The 16,719-nt window shown below is 47.5% G+C and overlaps 1 protein-coding gene across 2 annotated transcripts in view; it reads right to left on the bottom strand.

Moving 5' to 3' along the window:
- The window catches only part of EHD3 (EH domain containing 3), a 32,538-nt gene extending 16,274 nt beyond the window's left edge, over positions 1-16,264 (bottom strand). Inside the window, exons 1-3 of one of the 2 annotated variants that reach the window (XM_084623286.1) lie at positions 15,273-16,264; positions 7,411-7,587; positions 1,196-1,293 (exon numbers count right to left, since the gene is read on the bottom strand). In XM_084623286.1, the coding sequence (XP_084479412.1) occupies positions 1,196-1,293; positions 7,411-7,587; positions 15,273-15,499 (502 nt within the window). In that variant the 5' untranslated portion in view covers positions 15,500-16,264. Of the gene's footprint in view, positions 1-1,195; positions 1,294-7,410; positions 7,588-11,115; positions 11,216-15,272 lie in introns of those variants that run through there. The other variant, XM_084623287.1, reaches the window with a different exon arrangement.
- Positions 16,265-16,719: the final 455 nt, after the last annotated feature.

The raw sequence follows: 16,719 nt of genomic DNA, 5'->3' as shown, positions 1-16,719 counted from the left end.
AAAGCAGTGGGGAAATTTACCGCAGAGATTGCAGCAAACACTGGTCCATTTTGCTCCAGGATATTGTCAGTGTATCTTATACCTCTGTTGTTTTTTTTAACTGAGAAATTGCTACCAGGTGTCAGCAAAAAGCATTAAACCTTGGTCAATGCAGAGTTGGTTACTCAATGACAAGAGAAAGTGAAATGTACACGAAGAGCCCTATTTATGGGATGGAGACGAGTGCAATACCAGAAAAGGCATTCAGGGCATCAGAAACATTAGGGGAAGGGTGCATTAAGGTGAGGGAGAGGGATTAACAAGACCTGCGTTGAGATTTAATTGAGCAAGCATTAAAACATGACTTTCACGAACATTTATTTTTTCAGACCTGTGTTTGAGGTTGTCGGTATCGCTTACTAGGTTATTCATCCTAGCACCTGCATAGCGCTTTCTGTCATCAAGACACTCTGCAGACATGAACTGCTGTATCACCATAATCTGAGGAAATGCAAGTGTCACCAATCCCACTTGACAGATGAAAAAACAGATTCCAAGATGTTATGGCCAAAACGTTGAAGACTATCCACTCTTTTTGGGTGCCTAAGATGAGACATCTGCATGTCTCAAGCTGGGCTCTCAAAAATGGAGACACCCAAAATGAGTGGACACTTTTGACATTTCTGTCCTAAATGATTCCCGCAAGATCACACAGCAAGGGGCAGAGCTGGGGTTAGCACAAAGGAGTCCTGAATACCACTAAACTGCATTGCGCTCTTGCCACTCTCTGCTTTGAGTCAGGTCACTCCTGCCTGCGCTCCTGCTGAATGCCCACCCAGACCCTGCAGTGCAGAAAATTAAATAAAATAAAAAAATAATTGTGGAGAAATTACCAGGTGACCAGACCTTCTCAAAACTTCAGAAAAGTTCAGCTTAGGTTCCAGGTCAATGCTTATTCCATTTGTATTGGTTCTCCCATATGTGCTTGGGTGAGATGCAATTAATTCAGTCCCTGCTGACAGCCCATTCTGAGACCATTTCTGGTACCGTATAGGATACTGCACACTAAGTCCAATATTAGATCAATATGACCATGAGGTAACTCTGAAGACTCCCATTATGGTTACCTAACTCTTGAGTTCTTATTGTTTGAAAAGAAACTCTGAATACTGGTCTCTATTTGTGTCTCCACGCCAGAAGATGGACTCGCCCTTACCTCGGCTAATTCTTTGCTTCTCTCCTGAAAGGATCCCTGGAGTATCGATCACACTGATGCTCTCGAGAACTGGGTTGGGCAGCTGGGCACATACAAATCTGTGTAAAAAGAAGGGGAAAAAAATCTTGTGATAAATTGATACCTCTGGATATATGGTTCAGAACCTGATCTCACTTACACTGTGGTAAATCCAGAACTCTGTTGACATCAATGGAGTTCCTCTGCATTTACACAGGTGGAAATGAAACCAGTATCTAGTCCCTTCTGTGCTTATTTGGCTCTTCTGGAAAATATTTTTATGTTCACTCTGTTGGCATACAGCACTTTGTCCATGTGGGCCCCAAATGTAGGTTGCTAAAGAAAAACAATGTGCAAATCCCAATATGGAGAAAACTATTTTCTTTTGTTGTTTAGATTGCAGTGAGAAAGGATTTTTGTTTTTCTTCCAGTAAACATTCACCTGCAGGGTTCTGGACTCAACTGAGCTGAAACAGCAACACATCTGAAAAAGCAAAAGTAAAGCTGGCTATAAACAGAAAGCAAAACTGACCCTTCTGACCTCACTGATGAGAAAGCCAAAAGCTTAAACTGTTATTTATCTTGTTGGCCCATGGTAATATTTCATGGGTGCCTCTTTTGCAATCATGTCACGAGGGAGGGGAGTTGTGTGTGGGGCAAGGTGGAAGGTAGTGGAAGTTGGCATGAAAAGTAACAGCCAGGCATTGTCATGGGAGGAAGCAGTAGCACCAGAAGAACTTTTGGCCCAACCCAGAGGTAAATTTGGCATACTGGACAGCTGGGTGCTGTCAGGATGGGGGAACACAGTCCAACAGTGCTGCTGAAGTCGCCGTGGCATCTGGACAAACGAGTGTCACTGATGTCGGTTGTTTCTTCAATACCTTTTCACTCTGAAGTATGACACAGCTGGTTTTTGTACGAATGAACTTAGTCGTCTGGCAATGGGAGTCCCACAAACTTCTGCCCCACACTGTTAGGAATTTCAGTTCAAACACCACCCCAGCTTGGCAAGTGGGCATTTCTCACTGCATGATTGTTAGCTAACAAAACCGGAGCATTCAGCAGCATTTCTGGCATGGCTTTCTCACTGCACAGCTTACGTATCAACAGTGCAGTCAGAGCTAGAAAGACCCATTAGGACATGTAGCCCATCCCCTGCCAAGACAGGATTGTTCCCTGCAGTATATGCCTGAGTGCTCTGTCTGGGCTACTTTTAAATGACCCATGCAGTGGGACTTTCGGCACTTTCCTCAGGGAAGCTATTCCACAGAGGAGATCAGATCTGAAGCCAGAAGAAGGGGATTTAATAGATTGCCAGTACACATAATTGCATCCTGGCCGCTCTTGCAAGCCTGCCGTTGTTTCCAGTGGGATAAGTTATTCCTCACTAAAACGTTGTGTGGGCAGCTGTTCTGTGCCAGCAATACATGTTCCACTGCAGAGCTGGTTGTGTCTCAGTAGTTATGTAGGTGGGAGGAAGAGGTTGAGCTGAATGCATTTTATTTACTAGCACACTCATCTCAGGTACTGCTTTCTCAAAAAACAAAAAGGAGGCCTGTCTATTAAGTATTAAGGAGTTTGTGCATCACATGGAGGCAGCCACAATGTATTTTCAACAGTGTAGTTGCTATGATTCCACTACTAAAGTGACCAATGAAACAGAGTTTAAAATTTGGTTATACCAGGGAAAGGAACCACGTACAAGTGACACCGTCTTATTTCACAGATAATGCTTGATTAGTTGTGCTAAGCACTTCACACACTTAGTGAGACAGAGCCCCAGAGCATACAATCTAATACCCATTGCTGTGGCAACCAGGATGGGGTTAAACACTTTCTCTGGGCAAGCAGAGGTGCTAGATCTGGTGGAAAGGGCTGGCAGGTGTGGCTTGTCAGACTTTGAGACTGAGAGGAGCAACTGACAGCTGTGCTAGGGTGGGCATGAAGCAGCCCATAAAAGGGAAGCAGCGGAGTATGAGAGGGAGAGAGGAGTTTCTCTTCAGGCAGTAGTTGTCATAGTCCTAGGCTGAGGGGAGCATAACTGTGGTAGTTAAGGGCTGCTAGGACCCAAGAGGATCATATTATCATGGCAAGACTATTTCTTGGACACAGCAGTGAGGTGGAAGGCAGCTGCTCTGCAATTGTTTCATGCCTTGAGAACTAAGGTTAGGGGGAACCATGCCTGGGCTGGGCTGTTTTCTCAGGACTGAGTCTGCAATGTTTCTTTTGGTCCCTTGCTGTTTCTCTGCTGGGTTTTGATCTGCCTTCAAGGGGGTGTGACTGTAACTCCATCCGCTACCCCTCTCTCTATCCAGAGAGTAAGAATGCCCCTTTGATGGTGGAGGAAGGAAGGGAGAGCTGGATTCTGTTCTGACCCAGGAGGTGGTAGCTAAATTCCAGCTGCAGGGCCAAACCCGGGTGAAGAGAGTAGGGACTGCACAACTGTACAATACATGGGGGGCAGACTAGCTTTCAGAGTCTCTGTTACTGCTGACAGTACTCAAACAGGGAGACCCAGTTTGGCCAATGGTACAGACTTGATGTGAAAAAGTGATGAGCCAGAGTTTTGGTCCTGCTCCATGCACTTTGTGCCATTCAAGTTGCTCCAGGAGTGGGGGCACTGGGAGCCCCAGCTGATACAAAGTGTATGTGTCTCTCCCTCACTTCAGCCCCCATGGCATGTCATGGTCAAGGAGAGGGCCAGAGTGTTGCCCCAGTGATCCCCGGCTGGTGTAGGATCCTGCACCTGGTTCTCTGTAGAAACTGAGAGCAACAGCTGTTACCTGCTTACCCCTGTCTCTGCTTCACTTAGGGGAAGCTGAATGCAGCAGAAAACCTGACCCAATACAACAAAAATGAACCCCTATGAGAGTGGTCCCCAAACTTTTTACCTCATGTACCCCTTACCCCTGTCAGGGCTCTGGCTTATGGGGAAGGGGAATGGATATGTGGTAAGAGGCTGGAAGCTGGTAGGCAGGGCCCTGGGGGGGCTCCCTCTCTGGCCCCTGTGGCGGCTGGCCTGGACCCCAGCTGTGCCTCCTAAGCATTCCTCTGTGCTCCTGTAGGGGGTGCACTCCACAGTTTGGGGACCTCTGCACTATGATGTCCTGCTGATACCACTTTGCAGAGTAGAACTGCACTGTAAGGTGAAATGGTACCAGGATCTTCATCCAGGAAAAATTCCAACCACATTACGCAGCTACAACCCTGAAATGCAAGGGGGAAGGACAGGTTGTCTGATCTTCATGGTGACTGGCTGACAATTATGACTGACTATTCAGATGACTCATTCACTAGACCAAGTTATATTTGCTACCTCCTTTAACAGGCTGCTGAGACTCTTGTCTCAGTTAGAAATTCCACCTACTTCAGACATGGGTTGATTCTCTTAATTTGTTTAGGGAGTGTTACTTTTTTTTTTTCTCCATGGTATCATTGAGCAAGAGTTCTATAGGCAACTGATCATATGTGCCAGAGTGATGATGGCTTAAAATAACCAGCCACAGTTCACTACAGATACAGGGGATTGCCGGGGTGCACTATGGAATTTGGTTCAACAACAGAACTACATACAGGACAGAATATAATCTTTCCCAATCTTGATGGGGACTTTTGGATGCTGCTGCAATATAACAGCTAAACAATCACAGCCATCGGGTGGTAGCCACTACTAGCCTGGGTTGGATTTGAACTCTTAGAGGCAAGAGGCTCAGTATCCGCATACCATTCTCCTTAGATTGAACATACTGAGCCAAATTCACCTTGGTGTTACTAGGTTGGCAGAATTACAAAAGCAGGGTGGTATTTGGCTCTCTGTTCCCTGGCTTTAACTATTCATGGCCTGATTGTCAGAATTTAAGATATGTTCTCTCCAGAAGTGTATTTACCGAAAGGCTAATGAACTGAGCAGCATGTTCATTCTCTGGAATGACCCACAGAATACAATGCAAAGGGAGGGAGCAGCCAATGCCTCCCTGCGTGATGATAGCCCCATCTCCCCTGCATATGCAGATCCTGCAAGTGTTCACTGGCAGAGAGATACGTACCAAGAGCAGGATATTTCCCAGCTGTAGCACTTGCCGCACTTGGAAAATAAGCTTCCTAATTCTTTTGGGGACCCTGCCTCCCTCCGGCCAGTGGGCTGGATCCTCAGCTGGTGTATACTGGTATAACTTTGTTCACTTCACTGAGGATCTGGCCCATAGCCTCTTGCGGCTAAAACAGCAGGACAGTTCTTTTGGGTACTTACTTATCTTTTGAAGCAGTTGGCTGTTGCTTTATGTAGTTGTATGCACTAGGCAAAATGCACCTCCATGTGCATGTACCAGACTTTCCCTCTTTGAAGTCTCTACAGCCGGCAGTTCAGAAAACACTGCCCTTTTCTATTTACTGCATAGGTGTTGGCAAAGAGGGGGTTAATCAGATTTCTTGGCTATTCCCTGAATTAATAGCAGGACTTGTGCTTCTACTCCTGCCACTGAATCACTGGTGCAGACAACTGCCGCCACGTACCTCCCATGTATCCATCCAGCTCCTTCAGCACAGAAGGATGATAGGATAACAGAGCATGGTGTGATGAGATGAGCTAGTCCACTGGAAGCTTAGCAACAGTATGAAGATTCATGGTTTGTACTAGGAGCAAGTCATCAGTATAAGTCAGGCAGCCAAAGTAAGGTGCATTTGTATTTCACGCTCTGTCTAGCCTCTTTATTACCGCTCCTGTCCCCCGACCTGAATGTTTCTGGCAGCAAGGGCTCTCCTGCATTGTCTTTCTGGGGTGAGGAAGCTTCTGCAACTCCTTTCCGAGCTGCTCTTAATGGTGCTTTTTTGATCTAATGCCTCTGTGCCCTAAGCAGATGATCTGTTATTTCCATAGTGCAAACCACCCCCTATCCTGGAGGAAAGGGTGGGTTGGCACAAGTCCTGGTCATTGGCTGGATGCAGATGTTCTGGGCCCTGTGGGACATTGAAAACAGCTGGAAATCTCTCTGGAACTAGTGCCACATCACATTGGTATTGTCAGAGTGTGCTGTGATCAAATGTTACTTTCAGAGTCAACCGAAGGCACAGGGAGGCTCTTTGCAGCCTGACACCTATAGGAATCCATCTCTCCCCACCCGCCCTGTATGCCCATGCCATCTCCTGCCTGGCTGCAGCAATACCCCCACCTTTCTCTCCGAGTGGCAGCTCTGCTGCTTTTCGATTACCGCCTGGAAGCCAGGAGTGGAGCCAAAGTGCAATGCTGCAGAACATGTGGCAGAGTGTCTGGCATGCCCGCCTTTGCTGCGTACCAGGCACTGTCAGGGAAAGTGAGGGAGGGCAGTTAGAGAACTCAGTTTCTGCTGCCAATGCTCGCACTGGAGTTGGACAAGGCCACAGGAAAGGCTGAGACTGGTGCTCTGTCTGGATTAGGGTTTGTGTGTTGCTGGGCCCCTGGAGTGGGGAAGGTCTGCGTGGCTGCCCAGACCTAATGCTCACACTGGCTGTCTTGGGCCTGGAGAAATGAGCCCAAACCCATTCAAATTCATTGAATTTTGGAGAAGTTAAGATCCGAACAGCACAGCATAGGGCCCACGTCTAGCTGTGACACAGCATACGTGCTCCTTGCAGAGGTTGTCCCGTGGGAAGTCGGAGCCCTAGTCAGTTTGTATCTGAAACCAGTGCAACAGAATGGAGAGATCCGTATACTGTTTCAAGGGATGCTCAAGCAATGCTGAAATCCAGAGATGAAACATGAACACATTGGGCCAGTTTCACTTCTGATATTTTTCCACTGGCTTCAGTGGAGTTACACCAGAGATGAATATGGCCAAGGAACTGAACTGATTGCATAGTAGAGGACTCTAGGAATATAAAAGCAGGGGAGAGCAGAGTGGAATGTAGTGATCCTTCAACCCTATTAGTTTCAAGGTAGTATAGGACACAAAGCAAGTTTGGTGTCCTCAGTGCTCTCTAGTGAATGCCTGCCCGTGTTACAAAACAGCTCAGCCCAGGCCATTATGCCTGGAGGTCTGGCCCATGACAAGGAATTGTAGGGAAGGAGTGCTCCCTGTGTGACTGGGGTGGCTTCGCACCAATGCAATGTGGGGAGAAGCTTGGGTGATGTCTTGCCCCCATGACACTCATCGTACTGCTCACCAGGGACTTATGACACTGCAGAGCAGCTCTACCTTGGTATACAAGCGCAATACACTGACCTGTTCAAAAAAGCATTGCCAAAAGCATTGAGTTTCCTGAAAGGTTTTTTCGGATCCACCACCAGTGCATTACCAGGAATGATCCCCTCCACGTCCCCCTGCATCACTGCGATGAAGGAGTCAGTCGTAGGCTCTGGTCCAATTCTCATCCCTGGGAAATCCTGTTCCAGCAGGTACCTTGAGAGAGAAAATGGGGTATGATGATGCTTGAGATCTGAGCTGTTGAATTTCTATCAGAGCTGCTGCTGAGGTGCACGGTGCAGCCCCTTGAGACTATTTTTAGCATTGGAAATCTGCAAATGCAATGGTAGCTTTTCACTTGGGATCTCAAAGCTACGGCTGCCTCCGCATAATCAGATGAAGAAACAGAGAATGTCAGATGCTGTGAAGACATTCGCATCGTGATTAGTCATTCTGTAAGTCTGTGCCATGACCGCTTAGACATTTAGACCTGATCTATTTGTTATCCAAGAAAAGTGCAAACTGCCCCCATTCATTGCACATGGGGTTGTTAACTCTGAAACCTAACATTCAATATTAACATTACTTCACTGCTGATCATTTTAGCAGAAACGTTCAGCTGATGGGCTCAGCCCACAATCCAGAACTGCTTCGCAGATGCGGAAAGCCACAACTATCCCATACTCCGCTGTCAAAATCTCCCTCTCCCCTTCCTCCGTGATAGCTTCTGCAATGCAGTTCTTTTTACAATAGCACACTGAACATTAAAAGGATAGGGGGCAGTGTTACATAACCTATGTAGAGGGGCGGTAAGTCAGTTTACTTACCAATTCTGTGCTACAGAACATCCCTCAATTAATAAAACCCTCAGGTTTTTTTTAAATGTAGACAAAGCTGGAATGCTGCAAAAATTAGGGCAAGTTTGTCACAGTATATGGGGCATTGATTATAAGGCTGCTGGTGAATACAGGGCTGCACATACTGACTTGGCATTGCCTAGTTTGTGAGCACTGGGTTGCTATAGGTGATTGAGTGCTGGACTATGCACATTAGTTTAATACTGTATTGATCATCAAAGCCAGGTTGCTGGCACTTTGTTTTTTCCGTTGCTTAAAGCACACCATTGAACCTTGTCATGAGGTGAGGAAAACAAATATAGACTTGTATGGACTCTGCAAGTCAATTCGGGGGGAAAAATAGGCTGCATTTTGAGATTATGGTCTTTACCAGCTAATGGAGACACAAGGATGGGGAGGTTATAGCTTTTCACAGCTAGTGCTGTTTTGATATGGGATGAGTTTTATGAAGGAGGGTGATACTGGGCATGTCACCCATAATCCATCATCCATGTGAGGGTCTGTGGGTCAATCATTTGGGTGAATTCTCATCTTCTCTTCACCTTAACGAATGTCATCTGATCCACAGCAAACCATATAGACGTATTAGGAATGGCAACCTTTATACTCATCTGGCTACATTGTACTCCCGGGACCTGGGCTGGAGCTGCATTTTCCACTCTCGCTGGGCAAGGAGGAACTACGCTACAGACAAGTATAAGCCGTAAAAGCCAATTGAAAGGCCACGTGGCAAGGAAGCACACAAGATTGATGGCTATTGATCCTGTAAGGGATTAATTAACAGTAGAGCTACAACAGCATTAACTCTACTGGTGAATCTCCAGATTCCAGAAAGAGCTGGTCTTGCTCTGCTTCTCCTGTCACAATCATTTTATCTTACATGCCTTTCATCCCAGTGCTTTCGAAGCTCTGTACAGACTAGAAAGATTCACCTACACTGAAATATAAGGAGCTTTGGGGTGCATTGTGGAAACTGCTTAACAGTTCATAGCAACACTAAATTTAGGACAGGAAGAGAAGAAAATACAACAGCCCAATAGCTCCTAGACTAGGCTACCTAAAATTCACGAGCAGTTGACTATTGCAGAGGTTCTCAAATGTCTCCAGAACAGTAGAATCTCAGAGTTACTAACATCTCGTGAATGGAGGTTGTTCGTAACGCTGAACAAAATGTTAGCGTTGTTCTTTCAAAAGTTTACAACTAAACATTGCCTTAATACAGCTTTGAAACTTTACTATGCAGAAGAAAAATGCTGCTTTTAACCATCTTAATTTAAATGAAACAAGCACAGAAAGTTTCCTTACCTTGTCAACGAAAATTTAAACTTTCCCTTTATTTTTTTAGCAATTTACCTTTAACACAGTACTGTCCTGTATTTGCCTTTTATTTTTTGGTCTCTGCTGCTGCCTGATTGGATGTTTCCAGTTCCAAATGAGGTGTGTGGTTGACCCGTGAGGTTCTACTGTAGATGGCCACATCTTAGCAGAGAGAGATTATCTCACTGGCTCAGCTCCCCTCTCATTCATGATTGTATGAGCCACCTCCCTTCCTGATCATGATCCCATAGGTTCTCTGTGGCAGTTACAGCAGCTCCTTCCATACAAGAATATTAGGAAAACGTGGATGTATGTTTTACTATCTCTAGTGGGATTTAGCAGCACCAGATGGCCAGCCAACTTTCTACCAAGTGCTGCATGGACCTCCGTGCAACTTACCTGGATTCAATTCCTTGGGCCTATCTTTCTGAGTTAGGAAGGGCTAGCTCACTTCCTGGAAAGCTCATTTTAGCTTCCCCGTTAGCTAGTTCAGAAGCTGCTTTGATGGAGTCTAGAAACTGAACACAGACTTCCTGCATGGCAGTGCAGACCCCTAGACTGATAGCATAGCCCGAAAATACTTTTATTTCTATTGGCTTTCCTCTGATCTTTTTGCAATTTTTTTTTAAATCTGAGCCAATATACACAAAAGCTCTCCCCACACAGACTAGATTGAATCCACAGAGTTAGATATTTTAGAATTCCCACTTTAAAATGTGATAGGAAAATAGATGATATACTCAGAGGAGATAAAGGCACAAAGGGGAGTTAGGTGCCTTTTTGAAGATCTCCACACTGACCTGTAACTTTGTAATAAAAAAGTCATTTTTACACTCCTTTCTGTGATGAACAAGCACCATGACATCATGCAAGTATTCTGTGAATACAGACTTTTAAGAAGCCTGTGGTTTTCACCTTTCAGTTATAGACAAGACCTCTAAGAAAGAAGCAGCAAATAATGATCCTCTTCTAGCCAGCCATCCCCACTCATCTAGTAATCCCCCCCCGCAACTGTTTGTTATATAAAACACTTTAAAAAACCCCAAGCACTCACAGAGATACAAAAGAAGTTACAAGTTAAAGCTAATTGATATGCAACAAGCAGTATGAAATCAAACTGAAGTAGATTCTAAGGTACATGAGAATTTACACTGCCCAGGGAGAACTCTCCAGGAGATTTGGGCGCATTGTACAGCAGGACAACTTCCGAACAAGGGTTCTGCTATGCTGTGGGCAAACACAAGGCAATCCATTAACGTGCTGCGTACACTCATCTGATGGGCTGATGGCACAGCTTCAGGTCAGTGAAGCAAGCTGCCTGTGCTGAAAGAAGAAAACTAAAGCACGCTTGTGGGGGGAAAAAATCCTATAAATACACAGGCACAGTGAATGTAATGGCTTGTAAAAGGTGTTGGATGACAGCACCAGAGTTCTCTAACCCTTGAGACTGGGAAGCTGCAGTGGAAGCTTCCCCCAGCCACTGTGCCTTAACCCTCAGCTGTGAGATGCCCTGCTAGGGATAAAAGGGAAGAGAAATCTCCACTGCCCACATGGTCTATCAGGTCCATACCGTCTTGGCAGCCTCTCCAGGGCATGCTTGCAGGCTCCTCCGTTCTAACCCCAAGACACTGCGGCCTCCTGCTAGAAAGGACAGAAGTGCTGATCTTCATGCAAGGATGCTGCAGGATGAGTCTGTGTGTGTGGGGGAGGGAGGGTGTTTCTTTAGCGATGAGTCAGGCAGGATGCTGTGGAGAGGCAGAGATGATGTAGTGATTGTAGAGGGGCAGCGGGGAGCAGTGGCTGGAGGAGCAGCTTGGAACTGGCCTGGGGAGCAGAGCATGAGAATGTTTGGAGTGATGAGATGCCTGCACCAAAAGCAACCTGTGCTGATGGACAGCAGGACTCTAGCCCCTTGTTTATTTTATTAACAGGGAGGCTGGACCCAGGCCAGAGCTATGTTTAGCAGAGACTACAGCCCACTAATTAATTAAAATAGTAACATCCTGTCCTGCTGTCCCCTCCCCAAGCAGGAAACATAAAAGGTAATAATGTTGCAGAGCCAGACTCCAATGGGATCCTGCTGTCACTGCTAACATCAGTCTAGGCCAGTGGTTCTTAAAGCCGGTCCGCCGCTTGTTCAGGGAAAGCCCCTGGCGGGCCGGACCGGTTTGTTTACCTGCCGTGTCCGCAGGTTTGGCTGATCGCGGCTCCCACTGGCCACGATTCGCCGCTCCAGGCTGCGGGAAGTGGCACGGGCCAAGGGACGTGCTGGCTGCCCTTCCTGCAGCCCCCATTGGCCTGGAGCGGTGAACCGCGGCCAGTGAGAGCCGCGATCGGCCGAACCCGCGGACGTGGCAGGTAAACAAACCGGTCCGGCCTGCCAGGGGCTTTTCCTGAACAAGTGGTGGACTGGCTTTGAGAACCACTGGTCTAGGCTGCTGGTGGTTAAAGGCTGCTGGTGGTTAACTTCCCAGTTAAAAGTGCCAGCTCGCTGTGTCTCTTCGGGCACATATGCCCTTTCTGCGGATCTGGAAACTCTGCCAAGACAGCCTTGGGAGGAGTGAGGGATGGTTGAAATGTACAAGCTGAAATTCAGGACAGTACATCTTTCACCTAGCAAAATAAGGCTCAGTCCCCTGCATCACTGAAGGCAGACAAGAGAACAGTCTGGTTCCACCACAACCAAAGGGAGCATTTCAGTCTCGCTTCACCGACTTCCAAACACACAGCAAGCCTCCCCCTGCCGAGCCGCTAGAAATATTTCACAGATGACCTTGATTGTCTTGTTTCCACCCCCACCTCCAGATACAGCAGGAGTCTGATCACAAGATGCTGCTGCTTAGTCCTCGAGAGAGAGAGAGACCGCGTAACAATTTCATCTGGATCTAAACCTTGGCTAGAGATGCCCTCCTTCAACTTTCAGGGAGGAGGCTTGGGGGCCAAACCCAAATTTTGTGGCTTAGGTGTTGTTGTGTTGCTGGGAGCGCCTTAAATCAACGTTCGGAGACTCAATGGTCAGGTATATGACTGAGTTTTATTGATCATATCTGCACTGCACAGCAGGACCGAGTAATCTCTCCAGGTTCTGCCCTGAAGCACACAGAGCTCAAAGTAAAGATAAGAGGGGTTCTTTGGGGGCAGCCTGTCCTTCAATTGTTCCAGAGTCCCGGTGAAGAATCTGGAGGGGAATGTCCCCAGGATGGGTCAGAGCCATCGCTAGCCTAATCCTAATGCTGAGGCAGAGGAGGAATTTCTTACTTCTTTGCTGTTGTGTTTAACTTCTGATGGTTTCATCCAGACTATCTGGACCCACAGGATCTGCAAGCTTGGGCTGGAACCTCTCAAAAGCTTCCTGGCATTTCCTGTTTCCGGCAGGCCAGAACTACCTGGAGACCAGCCTGTCATGTTATTTTAATGCTTTTGTTTCCAGTCCCAGCATCCCTACATCCCCAAAATTACTCCCACCACCCACTGGCACATGCAGAGGGACAGACACACTTCGAAAGGCCCACTCATCCATTCTGATGGGGTTGCTCCCAGGAAGAAACAGGCTGGCCTCTTCTGCTTTGCCCAGGGCTCCCAGCTGAGCCCACAGCGGGAGCAGAAAGCAGAGCAGCCAGGCATGGGATAGCTGATGAGAACTTGCTGCTTCAGGAGAGACAGCTGACTCACCACACAAGTGCATCAATCCAAGAGGTGGGGGGATGCTGCCTCCCAGGTCACTAATTACCCCCTAGCAGTTGTGGAGTCACACTTGTGTCACCTGGGCATGCTCACCTAGTGAGGAGCCCAGCTCTCAGGCCTGGAGAGAAGAGAGGGACTGAGTGGGAGAGGGGATCTAGGAGGGAAGGTGGGTAGGTGGTGGGGAGTCTTGTACTGCTGGAGTTAGTGATGGAAATAGGGGAGAGTGTGGTGGGGGGGGCTGGGGGGAGCCCGTGTGGGCTGCAGAGACCAGGGAGGAAGCACTGGGTGTAGATGGGGGCTGAGAGGCAAAGAGAGGGAGTGGATGTGCAGGCAGCGAGCTTAGAGGGGAAGAATTAATGACCTCCCCAGATCTGGAGTCAGCTCTGCTCTGAAGTGTGGCTGAGAATGAAAATGAGGAGGGATCCAACATGTGACCCCACCACGCCTTTTAAATCTTCTGAGGTCTGAAGCAGAGTTTAAGAACAAAGATTTGGGTCAGGTGTGTGGGGGAGAGGAGGGCAGGGTTAGCCCAGCCAGCTCTGCCAGCGTGGTTTCGCTTTATGCAGGGCAATTCCCTCCCCTCACTCAACCCTTCTTTAAAAATAACTTCATGAGACCAAGCAAGACCTCTGCACTGTCTGCTTTCTAGCACACGGGGTCATGCGCCAGCCAGGTGGCTGGCTAGGCATTGCAAATTCATTCTGTGTCTAGTTCTTGGTTACAGCAGTAGGTTGCAGGAATATTAGAGCAGGTAAAAACGCCAGCATTCCACAAAGTCATTCAGGCACAGCCCATTTCACTGGCCCTCTCCTATTCTCCCCACACACCCGTTCAAATGTTGGTACAAAGTAAAGCTTACTCTCAGGTACATAAGGGGCTGGCCTCACCTCTGCCTTACTGTGGCTTTATCCAGTGTTACTCCTTTGATTTCAGTGCAGTTACCCCAGTGTCAAACCAGAGATACTCAGTGGTGAATCGGACCCAAGATATTCATCTTGTGAATCCACACGGGAAATGGAGAAGGTGTGGCCCAAGTCTGATCTGAGGAAAGAGGGTACTGGGAGGGAGCTGACCTGGGGTTAGTATCACTGCTGAGGTAGATAAGTGGTGCATCTGAACCGACCTGCAGTCAAGACCAGCTCATCCTGAGATTGTGAATATGTTTAACCCTCTCTCTGCTGGCCTTCCACCAGACCTGCTATCTGCCATTAACCTTCCACTGAAATCAGGTCGCCTTTAGGATGTACCTGACACGGGCACCAGCACTGTTGGTACATAGGTGCTAGATGGATCCGAAACAACTAGAAAGGGCTGCTTTTAGAGCCTTGCCGTTTGACCGTCCTTTTTCACCCCCACCCCCTCACCCTCCCACCCTTCTTCATAGGGGCACCTCAGGACACTGTACAAAGAAAAAACAATCCGAAAATAAACTTAAAAAATAAATCCCAAAGAACCCACAATAAATTTTACCCAAGGCTTGTCATTTAGGAAATCAATGAATTCCTTGAGAGAGACATGTGCAGAGGCCACACTGTTCCACCGCCTTCCAAAAGCTATGGGGATATTCAATAGTAAGGCCACATTAGGGTCACGCTGACCATGCAACTGCAGGAGCACTGAAGTGTAAATGTTTGGCATACCCGATAAAAAGGCGTCAATGCGACTTATTTCTCGTGGGTGGTGCCCTAGCTCTCCAGCACTCTTGCTGTGGGTCATTTGGTCCTGATCTGAGTACGTTTCTGCCATTTAGAATTTGACCTACCTATCATTTTAAAGAAACAGCTCCGAGAATTTCCTATGAAGCCACCTTTTTGTAAGTCATTGGTGGCTGGCATCCCAGGAGACAGATGGAAGAGAACCAGGGCTGCCCCCGCCATCAAACGTGAGCAAAAGAATACTATAGGCCAAAACCTACCCTGGGAGAGACGCATACAGTTCCCATCACTGTCAATGGGGGTTGTATGTGTGTATCAGAGGGCAAAATTGGCTTCTTCCAACATAGCAAAACTTTCCACCCCTCAAGTAAATAGGCCAAGTTATTACCTGATAAAGGTGGTCTTCCCAGTGGAATACTGCCCCACCAGCAGCACCATTGGCTTATTATCAAAGTCAGCATCTTCTAAGGCTGGCGAATGAAACTCGTGGAATTTGTAGTAGTCTTCCAAAGGGAGCAGCTTGGTCTTGTAGAGCTTTTTGAGACCCTCGCTCACAGTCTGGAACACTTCAGGGTCTTTCCTCCTCCTGTCATCGGTACCCAACCAGCTGAACATGATGGAATGGCCAGAGAGGTGATTGTCTTTCAGTGAGGCTTGGTCTTCAGAACACAAAGCAGAAGAGGTGTATGGCTCAGCCGGAACTCTTTCTGGGGAGGGTTCCAGGCAGCAATTCCTAAATTTAGTCACTGTGTATTTGTTTATGTTAAAGCAGCAAATTTCTGTTTATCTCCAGAGGTTGCTGGTTATCCTCTAGGAAAGAGCATTCTCTTGCAATGCAAAGCAAGACGCTTGGGCAGGATGCAGAGGAGAGGGGGAATGAAATACCCGTAGTGGCTGCAAAACAACGTCCTTTTTCTTGTGTCAGTGGAAGATGAGATGACTCTCCTTGATTTCCTCCAGGACCTCTTGTTATCCACAACCGGAGCTTTGATTCTTTTGTTGTTTTAAATCTGCAGTAGGTAGGCTTTTTTAAGCATTTGCATAAAAACTCCTCTTGAATTGCAATTATAATGCAAAATAAAAATGCCTCCCCCCCCAGCCCGGTTTGCGAGGCACTTAAATGCTAAACTTCATTCACTCTCTCCTTTCAGATCGTAGAGGTGGGACTGAGGCGCCGATTTGCTCCCGGAGGGTGCATGCTGCAGCTCTGGAGAAGAGGCGGCTAATCACGACAGCATCCTCCCCTGGAGCCGCAGCTGGTGTTTAAATGCCAGCCTTTCAGGAAATCGACGAGCAGCGGAAGTCACCAGCTCCTGGCAGGGTCTGCCCGTTCTCACGGGCCGGGTGAGGCTGAGCAGGGAAACACCATGTCTGGAGGAGGAGCTGGCTTTGCTCCTGCACAGGATTTGCTGCAGTGCTGGGCATGGTCAGATTGCAAACTGCAATCAAGGACGCAGTCATCTCTGGAGTGGGAGAGGATCAGGGCACAGCGGCCTCTAGAGGGAGACGCAGGGATCTCGATTAGCAGATTACACAAAGACACGGTTTATTGATTTAAAAATACTTCGTTTTTCATTTTTAATCTGGCATTCACTGGCATAGCTCCACTGACTGCAATGGTGATGTGAAGAGGCATGCCAGGTTAGAATCTGGACCATAATGTATGTGTATTATGGTCCTTTTCATCCCAAAGAATCTAGAATGACAGAGCTCTTTAACTCTGTGTGTGTGAGAGAGAGAGAGAGAGAGAGAGAGAGAGAGAGAGAGAAGCCTTGTGATCTCTCATACTGCCCCTCAAATGTACCTCAATTCTGACCCACAGGAATGACCTCTGG

This window comes from Lepidochelys olivacea (genome assembly GCF_965140295.1).
Source record: "Lepidochelys olivacea isolate rLepOli2 genome assembly, chromosome: 3".
NCBI lineage: Eukaryota > Metazoa > Chordata > Testudines > Cheloniidae > Lepidochelys > Lepidochelys olivacea.
The sequence above is the reverse complement of the archived record's forward strand: the minus strand, read 5'-3'. Positions and strand labels throughout refer to the sequence as shown.